The sequence below is a fragment of the Hemicordylus capensis genome, chromosome 2 (assembly GCF_027244095.1).
Source record: "Hemicordylus capensis ecotype Gifberg chromosome 2, rHemCap1.1.pri, whole genome shotgun sequence".
NCBI classification, from domain to species: domain Eukaryota; kingdom Metazoa; phylum Chordata; class Lepidosauria; order Squamata; family Cordylidae; genus Hemicordylus; species Hemicordylus capensis.
The window spans coordinates 179,006,516-179,019,280 of NC_069658.1; the positions used below are offsets into that span (position 1 = coordinate 179,006,516).

Genomic DNA, 12,765 nt, shown 5'->3' on the forward strand with positions numbered 1-12,765 from the left:
ATCCCAATAATTCACTCAATTATAGCTACATCCCTGGTAATAAGTTAACCACCAATAACCTAGCTTCAGACCAAGACATACAACATCAGGCTTATTAATGAAATCTAATTTAGCAACCTAGCAATTTATCTATCCCTTTTTAAATAAGGCGACCTTAGTGCTGGACAATGCATGTTCTGGGAGCCTGCAATGCCCAGACACTGATTTCTATGTGTTGCCTTTCTTTTACTGCCCAATTTATGTTCACTTATTTTCCTACACCCCTGTTTGTCCTAAGTAGATCACAGAACATGAATGGCAGGTGATGGTTTGGTTTTTTTTAAGTGACAAGCAGGTTCCCAAGAATATTTGGTCTTCAACACAAACAAAATATATTTAGAAGACAGATATGAGTTTGGTTCATTAATAGTAGGAATGGTCTGGTTCCCTCTCTCTTACTCCCCTCTAAATCCCCTTCCCTGCGCTTGATCTTATTGCTCACCTTCTGTTCAAATGATTTGTGGCCATTATGAAAAATAAAATGTTCTTCTTAATACATGTTAATAAAAAAGACCTTGGTGGCATGTATAAGTTATTTGTGCTCAATGGGAGGGAAGGTCCTGGCTTCAGGCTGAGAGCAAGGGAGCATGAATTCTGAGAAGGTAGTTGCGCCTTGCTCCTTTGTCTCTCCCCAGAGAGTAATCTCCTCCTCCTTGCCTTTCAGCGTTCCCCAGTCCAGAACAGCAGCTCTGCCACCAAACCGGGACAAGTCCAGCAGCTCCAGGTTCACGGAGTCCAGCAAGTGCCTGTTGCACAAGAGGTGCTGTATGCTTGCTTGCAATGCACTTGTGGTCACTCCCCAGTCTCAGTAGCCTGAATTGAGTCTTTGAGTGGCAAGAGCACAAACTTGTCAAGGTCTTACTCTGGATTCTCAAATGGCTGTTTGCTAAGAGTTTCTGAGCGCACCAGAATCTTTACTGCACTCCAACCAACCACTTGGTTGGTAATGTAGTTGAGAATTTTGCCATAGTTTACTTTGTTTTGTAGTGGAGATGTTGCACTGACTCCCAGAATGCACAACTCCAAAAGACTGGTATATGGGCACCTGTCAGACTATGGCCTCTTCCTGATTCATGTACATAGCTCCAGATGGAATATTTTATTTCCCCCACTGCCATTTCACATCAAATGAAAATGTTTTGTGAAACATTGAGCTGGTTCAGACGTTCATCTAAACAAGGAGCGAGTAATCTTGGCCCTCCAGCTGTTGTTGAACTACAGCTCCCATCATTCCCAGCAGTGTTCCCTCTAAGGCATGCACGTGTGCATGCGTTCACATGTTTTGTGATGTCCAGTCAGTTAATTTTAGATGCTGCTCAGACTGAAGCGGGAAGGTCCCACTCTGAATGCATGTGTGTACACACTGCCTTGATACTCCCGCCCAGAACACAACTCATTCCGCACACAGAAGAAAAACATTAGAGAGAACACTGATCCACAGCCACAACTTGATGGGAGTTGTAGTTCAACAACAGTTGAAGGGCCAAGATTGCCCACCCCAATCAAGACCATGGTTTATTATTGTGAATGAACCAATGGGGCGCTTCTCACGATCAGCAAAAATCGGGCTAGCAGAGGCTAGCCTGATTTTTGGTGAGCGTAAGAACCACCAGGCTTGCAGCCGGGCCCACTGGTTCTTGAGCGGGTAACCCGCTCGAGAACCCCTGGTAAAAAGCAGGTTTGCGGAGCGAGTGCTCCCTCAAACCTGCTTTTTACGATTGTGAGTAGCCGCGCCGTGCCTTTGCGCCGTGCCTACTCACGAGTAGACCCCTGGCCGTGAGGCTTAAAAGCAGCCTCCCGGCTCGGGGGTCTCCCCAGTATGCCCTGTGCAGTTGCGCAGGGCATACTGGGGCTTGCGGGGGCCGCGTGGCCCCCCCCACCCCACCGGCTCTGTCTCGGAGCCAGCCATCGTGTGGGCGGCTGATCCGTCCGCCCAGGGCTCCCTGCCCGCTCATGAGTGGGAAGAGCGGGCTTAGCCCGCTCTTTCCGCTCACCAGGAGAAACCGGGTCTCACTGATCGTGAGACCCAGTCCAATATCTCTGTGTGCTTGCATACTCCATCCTGCCCTTCTCTCCTCCTTTGTGCACCAGAGGAGGAGAGTAAAAGCATTTTGCTTTCACTTTAGTATAAACAACAGTTCTGTATTATGTCAAAACTTGGGGAGCTGTGGCTTATTCTAACTGTGGTTTGATAGCCTGGTTTGATAACAAACCAGTTAGAATAATCCAGTTCTTCTTCGTGGTCTCTGTTGATCACACTGATGGAGTTTCGCGCCACCTCAGATGCTCCACTGGGAACCTTCCAAAGCTCTTGATCCTTCCTGCTTTTTGGCGAGAGCCCTGACCCCTTTGCAATGTAGCGTCTGTCTTCCCTGAGTTCTTCATTGTCTGCCATCTGATCAACAGGTCTTATCTTCGAGGTGCCTTTCATTGCTCTCTAAAACAAAAACAAAAAACCCCTTTCGCTTATTATGTTTTCCTTTTGTTTTTTCCTTCTCTGCTTCTCTTGAGTGTTTTCCTTCTGACTGTAAGTTTTGTGTGTTCATTTCTTCTCCGGATCCCATCCCTACCCCATCAGAGGGAGACCAGAGAGAGGGAGAGAGAGAAGGCGAAGGAGTAAAAGACTCCCTCCCCCTCCAATTTCCCCCCCTTTCCCCAATCGAGCAATGAATGGTGTACTTATTGTATGGCTAGTAAGGTGTAACATTCAAAAGGTGCTTTGCTTGCCAAGCCAAACTCCTGTCCACAGAATGTCACTTGCATTTCCTCTTGTGTTTCGTCGAGGCCGACAAGAGAGATTCCTGCCCTCATTGCCTTAAATTTACGAAGCAAGCCAGAAAAAAATAGAGCGCCCAATTTATGCTCACTTCGCTGGGAAAAGGCCCTGGCTTGCATCTCTATTTCCTTTTGATGGTTGGAATTCTGACGTATTTCTCTAGTTATGACTTTTTGCATGGTCATGAGAAAATATAGAATTTTAAAAGTGCATTCTCACGTGGATAGTCAGGATGTCCCCCAGGCACCTGAGCAGCTTGGAGGAATTGTAGATAAGATTTTGAAGAAGGACTAAGCTCCTAGAAATTATCTTTTAGATAAAGCTCACTGTAATCATTATTGTTTTGATGTTTTATGCTTTGTCTATGATTGGCATTCTATGTATGCTCAAGAGACAAAGTTCATACTAAGTTTCTAGTTAACTTATAGAACTTCTATTAAACTTGAATCTTAATATATACTTTGTCTCTTGGGTTCTTATCTTTGAAATAGTTGATGCAATACCCTAGTAACTCAGCCTCACATAGTGATGTCCTCTCTAATTGGAGCTTTTCACAGTCCTTAGTTTGCTAAAGAAGTTTAAGGATGACCAGAATGCTGAAGGTGTGGAAAGCCATCTAATGAAGGCCACCCACAGCGAGATTTAATATGGAATGCTGGTTTATGTTAAAGCAAAAGCAAAAATGTTCTTTCTCCTCCTCTGGTCTCTGAAGAAGATAGGGTATGGAAGCAGAAGTGTCTGAGCCCATGGGAGGCAAGCCCATTCCTTAGCATCTAAACCAGCCCATGTTGTCATTTTGAACAATGACACAGAATCCCTAGAGAACAGATTTTGGAATGGCTGACTTTCAGAAACCAGACATTCTCCATTTGAGGAGTGGGCTCATAACTTGAGTATATACAATGAATTGCTTTCTTTTTAATATGCTTTGGGTGTCCAAAAAAAACCCCATGTTGTTTGTGAAAATTGTAAATATATATATATATACACATACTTCTTAACCAGAAATTAGGTCATTCCTGTACTGTGGGGCCACAGCTCAGTGGCAGAGCATCTGCTGCACATGCAGAAGAAGATCTAAGGTTTAATCCCTGGCAGCATCTCCAGGTCGGGCTGGGAAAGACTCCTGCCTGAAACCTTGGAGAGCTGCTGCCACTCAGTGCAGACAATACTGAGTTGGATGGACCAGTGATCTGACTAATAAGGCAGCTTACTCTATTCCTATGCACTATTAATTTGTAGTGCTTTATGCTGTTAAACTGGACCATTTTTTCATTAATCAAAAGTCAAATAGTTTCTTTACTCTGCTAATTCAATCTTGTCAGCAGGTGGCCACAGATTTTCCTTTTAGAGACAAAATTCTCATTGATATATAAGCCAGTGTTTGTTCACACTCAGGTTATAGTAAGCTTACTAGTCAGCCATTAGAAGCAGCAAGTGAATTTTCAGAAACTCCTCTGCAGTGGCCCAGCTGGTGAATATTAGCCATTCAGGGGAAGCTTGCTTGCATGATCTGTGCAGGAGAGTGAAAATTTGCAGCTGCTGGAAGACAGTGATATTCTAGGACGGAGATTTGCAAACTTTGTCACAAAGAGCAAATCAAAGGTAAAAGGGAGCATCTGAGCCACTGGTGCCTATGGGGGGACTTTTAGGTTGCCCAAGAGGGAACTTTGTGGAGGCACAAGAAACACCTGATGGGGCAGTGAACTTCCCAGACAACCTATTTTAAAAACTGAGATAAGAGAGCTGGGAAAGAGCGTAAACCTCCAACCAGCTGCCAGTGTGTCTGTAAAGTGGGCTGACTCTCCCTTTGAGCGTTGTGCCTCGAGCACAGACTAGAAAAGAAACCCCTAGTTGCCAGGAAACCAGTAGGGCCCTGTTTGGATTTCTTTGGGAAGCCATTAGCAGAAAGGAAAGTGTCTTGCCCTGTGTACAACTTGCCTCATTCCAAGTCCGGGTACAGCTGTCCCTGGGGGCAGGGGGGATGGTATTGTCAGGAACCCTTTTGCCTCTCAAACGTGCTTGGATGCTTGACTCCCAAAGGACACTGATGGGTTTGGATTTGTTTGCCTCCACAGAGGTCAGTTGTGCAGACCACTTCCTCGACTCCCAAAGCCGGCACTGTGCAACAGCTGGCAGTACAAGGACTCCAGCAGGTTCATGTTACTCAAGAGGTAAGAGTCTGTCTATTGCTCTGCTAGCTGCCCCTTGTTGGCAGCTGTTGTGGTCTAATCATGGAGGAACTTAGAAAGACCTGTTGCTTCCTAATGCCAGAAACATGCGAGCCTTTCCCCTCAGCATCTTCTACCCTTTTCTGCTTTAAACACCTCCCTTGTGCAAATGCCCTTGGCTTAATTCCAGATAAGTTAACCCCGACCAGGACTAACTTTCTGAATATTCCCTGTTGCAGTCTTCTCCATCCTGGACTAACTTCCTAAATATTCCCTGTCCCTCCAGTCCTCTTCTCTTGAGGATGTGCTTAGCAGTCACCCAGAACTCTCCTTCCTCTATGGATTATGTCCTCCTCTACCTCAGGGACCCTTCTGGCTGGTAATGAAGGATGTGGGGGCAGGCTCTCAGGCCAGCTTCCTAAGGTGTCTCCTTTCCTACCAGTGTAAGATGCTTTGGGCTCCTTGAATAAAATGTAGCCGAGTCAGAATATGGAGAGCTTCTGACCTCAGCCTTGGCTTTCCCGTCCCACTAGGGCATGTACTCCTCCACCAGCTCTGATTGCGTCAGTCTTTCTGTTTATTGTCTAGAGCGCAGACAGTGGCCCTTCTAAGAGCAGTCAGCAGTCACAGCAGCAGTCGCAGCAAGCAGTGCAGCAAGGTCTCTCCTTAGAGTGCAGCAGCAGCAGCAGCAGCAACAGCAGCAGCAGCAGCAGCAGTGCACCCCAGCTGGCCAGCTGCTGCCTCTCCAGTCCGGAGCACAGGCTGCACTACCTGCACTCCCTAGAGTCTGCCTCGGAGCAGTGGGTGGAGCTGGTCCGCATGCTTCCTCAGCCGCTCCTCCTGCCGCAACAGAAGGTGGTGATAGAACAGCTGCCGTTCCTCTCCTCTCATCACTCCAGCCCAGACCAGAGAGTCAAGATTCAGAGAGTCCCTCAGGTGCTAGTGTTTGGAACAGCAGCTACAGCTCTTAAAGTAGGTCCTGCAGAGGGCACCTGCGGAGATCCAAGAATAGCAAGCTCTATGCCTTTTGCTTCTCCCAGAGACAGACAGTGGAGCGAACCAGGGCCGTTCCCCTTCTCCCTGCTCCCCTCCCTCCTCAAATGCGGTTCTCCGTTTAACCAGCCATGCTGCCTTCCTTGCATCCTGCCAGACGAGTTGAAATTCTTGGACCTCTCCAGCACTGGATTTGATTTTGCTTTAGTGTACTTAAGTGAAATGTGGGATTTGAATGTGGACGTCTAGAGGGAGTGGGGTCTGAGGATGTTGTGCTCCGTTTTATATTACATTTTGAGCCACCTAATGGTGCAGCAGGGAAATGACCTGATTATCAAGCCAGAGGTTGTCGGTTCGAATCCCTGCTGGTATGTTCCCCAGACAATGGGGAACACCTATATCAGGCAGCAGTGATATAGGAAGATGCTGAAAGGCATCATCTTGTACTGCGCGGGAGGAGGCAATGGTAAGCCCCTCCTGGATTCTACCAAAGAAAAACCACAGGGCTCTGCGGGCGACAGGAGTCAAAATCGACTTGACGGCACACTTTACCTTTACCTCAGCCCATGGGAGTTAGGACAGAGGCCTGTCATAGCTAGCCAAGAGCCCAGGTCACTGCTACTGGGCTGGTGAACTGTCTAGTAAGTGAACTAGTCTAGGTAAGCTGGGTTCAGCAATGCTGATGACATAGAGACTTCTTGGCTTTCTGTCCTCATACCTACATGCAGCTGCTGCTCAACAGAGGCAGCTTCCTGAGCCAGTACCGCTTGCAGTGTAGCCGAGTGGGAACTGAGTTGTATATTAGTGTTAGAACCACCATGGTAAGCAAATGGCCTCTGATTTATAAAACAGGGCTGTACCATGAAGCAGATACCGCCATAACACCCGTTTAGAAAGCAGCACTGTGCCATCTTTGAGCAAGGGCCATTTCACACATTACAAAGAGCCACACCCAGGATTGCGACTGAATGTGCGTTCAACAGGGAACTTCAGACATCCACAGCTCCCTGATGAAGGTACAGGTATGATACAATTGCAATGTATCACAAATGCATCTTGCAGTTTTAGGTGTGCATTACAAACATCTTAGGTGAACACCTAAGAAATGTAATGTGTGAAGTGACCCTAAGGAGCACTGGAATGAATTGTGTGCCGCTTTGTGCCTTAGCATTCTAAATGGAAACCTGGGGAAATCCATTGGAACCACCTTCCCAGACGGAGCCTTTGGGCATTCCCTTTGTGATGTAGTGCCATTGTGCTTCTTTTGCCTTGATTAGAGAGGACCCAGAGCCTGATCCTTGGATTTCCGTGATCAAGGAACTGCCAGTGACTGATAAGAAAATTCTTAGTCCGTAGAAAGAATCCTTCCAGAACTTTGGGTCATTATGACTGGAGCCATGAGAGCGTAATGCTAGATGCGGAAGGAGGGCAGATGTAAATCATGAGATAAGCAGAGTTAGCCACAAGCCAGTTTTAACAGTTGCACTGCAGTGGGAGGTCCCAAAGCTGGCCTTTCCCCCAGAGCAACTTGCAAGAGGGACAAGGGAAAGTCGAGCCAAAGATCCTCTCTCCCTCACCTCAGTTTGCCTTTCTTCTTTTTGCTGCTTCCTGCCTCCTCAGGTTCAGCAGCTCCAGCAGGTACCAGTGCAGCATGTCTATCCCAACCAGGTGCAGTATGTGGAAGGAGGAGATGCCAGCTACACCGCAAGTACCATGTAAGCACATGCCTCAGAAGAAGGAAAGAGCCTCACTTTTATTGTCTCAGGGTTGAGTTTGCACGGAGTGGAATACGGACTTCTGTCAGCTTCAGGTTGACAGAGCCACAGCTCAAAGGAGCATTTCTAATTGCACAATAGGATTCCTCACACATTTACAAATTGATATTCCATTCTGTGTCTAAGCCAGGGGTGGCCAACTTCTGTATTTTCAGTGGTCACTGTGTTCTGCCGATAATGGTCTGGGGAATGGAAATATTATTAGCCATTTAAACGGATCTCCTTCGCAGTGGGCACATTGAATACAGTTGGTGCCACCTAGCAATAAGGACTTCACAGGTATAGAGCACCTGTATTTGGGCATCACATACAAACTTTCAAAGTACATACAAACTTTCAAAGACACTACATACAAAATTCAAAGACGGGTAGCGGCTGACATTAGTGATGTGCATGGACCGGTCCAGAGCCCATTCTAAAGGCCTCCGGACCTGGGGCCGGTTCGGCGGATCAATGCCGGTGGGGGTGGACCTTTAAGGGCAGGGGAGGGTGTACTTACCCCTCCCACTGCTTTTCCCCCTCCAGAGCTCCCAGTTTTTAACGTATTTGGGGCGGCAGGGTACCTCCCTGCTGTCCCTTCCCCCGTTCCTCAGCAAAAGGCTTTAAAAGCCTGACTGCGCGTGTGCATGTGACACACGGACTTGGCTCGCGTGCAGCATGTACACTGCAGTCAGGCTTTTGAAGCCTTTTGCCAAGGGACGGGGGAAGTGGCGGCAGGGAGGTACCCTGCCACCCCAAATGCATTACAAACCAGGAGAGCTGGAGGGGGGAAAGCAGCGGGAAGGGTAAGTACACCTTCCCCCGCCCTTAAAGAGCCCCCCTCCCCAATGCCAGACCGCGGAGGTGCAGTTCCGTGCACACCACTAGCTGACATCCGGAATAATGAACCATTTGTGGAACGAGCAAATTTGCAGTAGTGTAAGACATTAGCTCAGTTGCACTACAAATGGATAGCTCAAGAGCACAATACAACAACAAATATTTATATACCGCTTTTCAACAAAAGTTTTCAATGCAGTTTACATAGAGAAATAACAAATAAATAAGATGGATCCCAGTCCTTGAAGGGCTCATAATCTTAAAAGAAACATAAGATAGACACCAGCAACAGTCACTGGAGGTACTGTGCTGGGGGTGGTTAGGATCAGTTACTCTCCCCCTGAAAAATAAATAGAATCACCATATTAAAAAGGTGCCTCTTTGCCCATACCCAGGGCAAACTGGGTATTCTTGTACAAAAATTCCCATTGAAATCAATTAAGTGTGCTGCAGTTGTGCAACCACAAGCAAGCTTGTAGTAGCACCGTACTAGTCAGGAGCACAAGCTACTAGATAGCACAAAGGTTTTGCACGAGTTTAAAGTTTTTTGCACTAGTGTAAACACAAGGGATGTGATGTTCTGAATGTCAGCCAGCAATATTAAGGTTATACCTCTCACAATTTGAAAATATATTTTTCTTTCATGTGAAACTATGGGCACACTTGTTCCTATAAACTTTTAATTTTTGTTTTGACACATTAGTTATTAATTAACAATAAAGAGTTGTGACACCTTAAAAGTTAACCAATTTCTTGCCATAGTAAATCTGTTAAGACGCTTTGCTGTTTTTCTTGTAACTTTGCTGTTTTTCTTGTAACTAACTTCACTAACTTTTTTGAATCTATAGTGAAGACCATTAAGCACAGAATGACAGCTATGTGAACCAGTAAAAAGCATATTTTATAGGATATTTCATAACATTTTCATAACACATTAACTTTCAGAATAAGAGCCAAAGCTATTTCACTTGATAGCATCAAGTTTAGCTAGTCCTTTAGGGAGCTGAAAGTTGATAAGTTGATAAGTGATCTTTTCCTTAGACTCCCAGTCTCACACTCTCAAGAACCAAGCAGCTATAGGAGATGTTTCATCAGTTTTCTAGGATTGCTCACTGCACTGGCTAAAAAAATAATAATTAAATAAGTAAATAAGTAAATGTCAAAATCATGAATGATAGCATGTTTTTCCTGTTTCCTGAAAAGCAAGATAACAAAACACCAAAGTGTGCACATGCTTTGATTAAAACTTGGTAGGGCCACCAGGGGCCAGATGAAATCACTCTGGGGTTCAGATTTGGCCCAGGGACCACCACTTGATCTCCCTGGTCTAAGCAAACAAACACAAAACAAAACAATGTTGTAAATGGGCTGGGGGGAAGGGAGAGCTACCACAGTCTTGCTGTGGGGTGATGTAAATACAATATTTACCATGCACACTCCACCCTACTGGAAGTGGCTGTTTTCCCATGTGAAGAGGTGGGATGCCACCAGCTCCTGACTGTGTTTCTTTCTTTCAGACGCTCCAACACTTACCCCTATACGGAGACCCCTCTCTATACACAGAACGCTGGAGCAAACTACTATGAATCACAAGGCACCCCAACACAGGTTTCCACCCCAGCAACCTCTCAGACAGTGGCCAGCAGTGGATCGGTGCCCATGTATGTCTCTGGAGGGCAAATCATAGCCAACCCAAGTGGAGGCAGCAGTGCCGGAGGAGGAGGTGGTGGCGCCAGCAGTGGCAGCAGTGCCGGAGGAGGAGGTGGCAGTGGTGGCGGTGGCGGCAGTACAGGGACCTACGTGATTCAAGGAGGTTACATGCTGGGAAGTTCAAGCCAGTCCTACTCGCACACCACCCGTGCCTCCCCAGCAACAGTACGTTTTCATGTCTCCCATTAGATTGCCTTGCTGATCATGACGCGGGATTAGGAGGCAGGGGGATTCTGGGTTTTACTCAGCAGCCCATTCTAGTGCTTGTATTAGTGCGGTAGTTTCCTCAGCTCTGTTCCAGAGAACATTGTGGTTTCCTGGAGGTTTCCCAGGTTCCTTAATGAGAAGTTCCGTAGTCTCAGAGAAGCTTCCCTGAAAGACAGCTTGCCTGCCCACTACTGATCATCGTCTGCCTAGGGCAGTTTTAAGAAGCATTCTCAGACCATACGGAGTGACCCTGAGGCCCAAAAGGCAAGGACAGCACCCTGTGTGAACTGAGTGTATGTACCAGAAAACAATCCAGCATTCTCTGCACGGTGCAGTTGAGGTGGGAAAGGTTCCCTGAAGGTAGGAAGTTTGAAAACCACTGATTTAGGGAATTAAACATTGACAGATGTCTCTCTGTCCCAAGTAGTTGTTTCTTCCTTGGGGACAATTAGGTGATGGGGCTCTTTAGTAGGACTTGGGCTCTGTCTGGTGGAACAATTGAACGTCTTGTAACCCAGGTAGGACTGCCCAAACCTGGGTAGGCTGCTTGTGTGAACAGCCTCTATAGCTTTTTATCATACTACTATACACTGATATCTTGGCAGACTTGAAAACATACTTCGCCTCTGTGGAAGCTGTTATCAACCAAAAGTGTTATCAGAGGTAGCCGCAAACACAAGACAAAAGGGAGGCAGCCACTCAAGTGACAAATTTTGAGTGTTCTCAAAAGTGACAGAGTGGAATTGGACAGGTCTCACCTGGGGGCTTAGTTTATCATGCTCTTGTGTAGCTTCTGTTCATTTCTGTATGGTTTCCACAGGAGAACTTCCTGGTGGGTTGTGCTTCATCTTAACCCATAAGAGGTGGGGTGCCATTTGGATTATCTTACCCCGAGTCTTAATTGTTATAGCTCTTACTGTCTGGGACCAGCTTGTATCTCATTATGAGGTATCAAAGGTCTAGTCGAAGGGCAGTGAAAAGTGCCTGTTCTCTCTTGCTCTAGGTCCTGTTTCAGGCTTAGCGTGATATTTTAGTTCCCCTGCTCCACTTGACTCCCCAGATGATGTCTACTAGCACATGCGTATCATGCACACACCTCACCACAGATCCCTAGTTTTGAGCAGAGCCCCCACCTCCTTTCATTCACCCCTTTGTGTGATGGAACCGTCCGAGCTCTGCTTTTGATGAATTGTGATGTGGGTTAATGTAGGGCGGGCTGATGTGGGGCAGGTCCTGATTTGGGCTGGAGTTTTGCAGTGGAGCTGGACTGTCTTTTAACCTCTTCCCGTCCTGTGATTCCATGTGCTGTGATTCCATTTGACAGAACAAGGATTGGGTTGGGAAAGTTATTTAAGGACCATAAAGAGGTTTATGGTCTTTGCTGGGGAAAGGCTGAGACGTGATGCCTGGATTCCTGTCTGTGGTGTCAGTGTGGCCTTCTCTTGTACCAGGTAGGCATGTGGGGAGACTGAACCCTCACCTGGATTCCTGATGAGCATTCGCCTCCCAGTTGCAGGTGGCAGGGCTTGTTCCACTCAGTTGTGGTAGAAATTAGAATTCTGACCGTTTATAACAACAAACCAAGAGAGGCATCAAGACTCAGAAGGGACTTCTGAACAGCAAACAACGCTCTAGAAGTTTGGAGGCCTGTAACACGCAGCCCTGTTTCCTTGCAGGTCCAGTGGCTGTTGGATAACTACGAGACTGCAGAGGGTGTAAGCCTTCCACGCAGCACCTTGTATTGCCATTACCTCCTGCACTGCCAGGAACAGAAACTGGAGCCAGTCAATGCAGCATCCTTTGGCAAACTGATCCGCTCAGTGTTTATGGGACTCCGCACCCGCCGGCTTGGAACCAGGTAAACAGGAGGACTACAGAGCAAGCATGGGAGAGTGGAGAGACCTATGCTGCAAAGCGCTGAGATCTCTGCATCTCCCTGGAGCTTTGGGGAGATCGTTGCTGTCAGCACCAAAGCCTAACTGGCTTCCCATTCACATGTGTCAGCCTGAGCAGATCTGGAGGGCAGGGCACATCCAAAGCCCCATGCTTGCTAAGAACATTCATAAAGAAGTAAAGTATTTCCTAAAGGGGAGCTTCTCAACCAATCTACACTCTAAATTCCTGTGCACTGTAGCAGCAGCATTTTGTAGTGGTCAAATTGGTTAAAACATTTGTATTTTCCTCTTGTTTGCAAATACAAGAGGAAATACAGAGGCAAATACATTGGAACAAGGGTGTGTGTGTGTGTGTGTGTGTGCCCCTTCACTAAGCGGGG

The 12,765-nt window shown here is 46.9% G+C and overlaps 1 protein-coding gene across 13 annotated transcripts in view; it reads left to right on the forward strand.

Moving 5' to 3' along the window:
* Positions 1-12,765, forward strand: part of RFX1 (regulatory factor X1) — a 79,435-nt gene that overhangs the window by 48,220 nt on the left and 18,450 nt on the right. For 8 of the 13 annotated variants that reach the window (XM_053297547.1, XM_053297551.1, XM_053297554.1 and 5 more), the window contains 6 exons: positions 704-799; positions 4,894-4,989; positions 5,575-5,958; positions 7,600-7,694; positions 10,091-10,448; positions 12,167-12,348. In XM_053297547.1, the coding sequence (XP_053153522.1) occupies positions 704-799; positions 4,894-4,989; positions 5,575-5,958; positions 7,600-7,694; positions 10,091-10,448; positions 12,167-12,348 (1,211 nt within the window). The remainder of the gene's footprint in view (positions 1-703; positions 800-4,893; positions 4,990-5,574; positions 5,959-7,599; positions 7,695-10,090; positions 10,449-12,166; positions 12,349-12,765) is intronic. The other 5 variants (XM_053297557.1, XM_053297559.1, XM_053297550.1 and 2 more) reach the window with 4 other exon arrangements.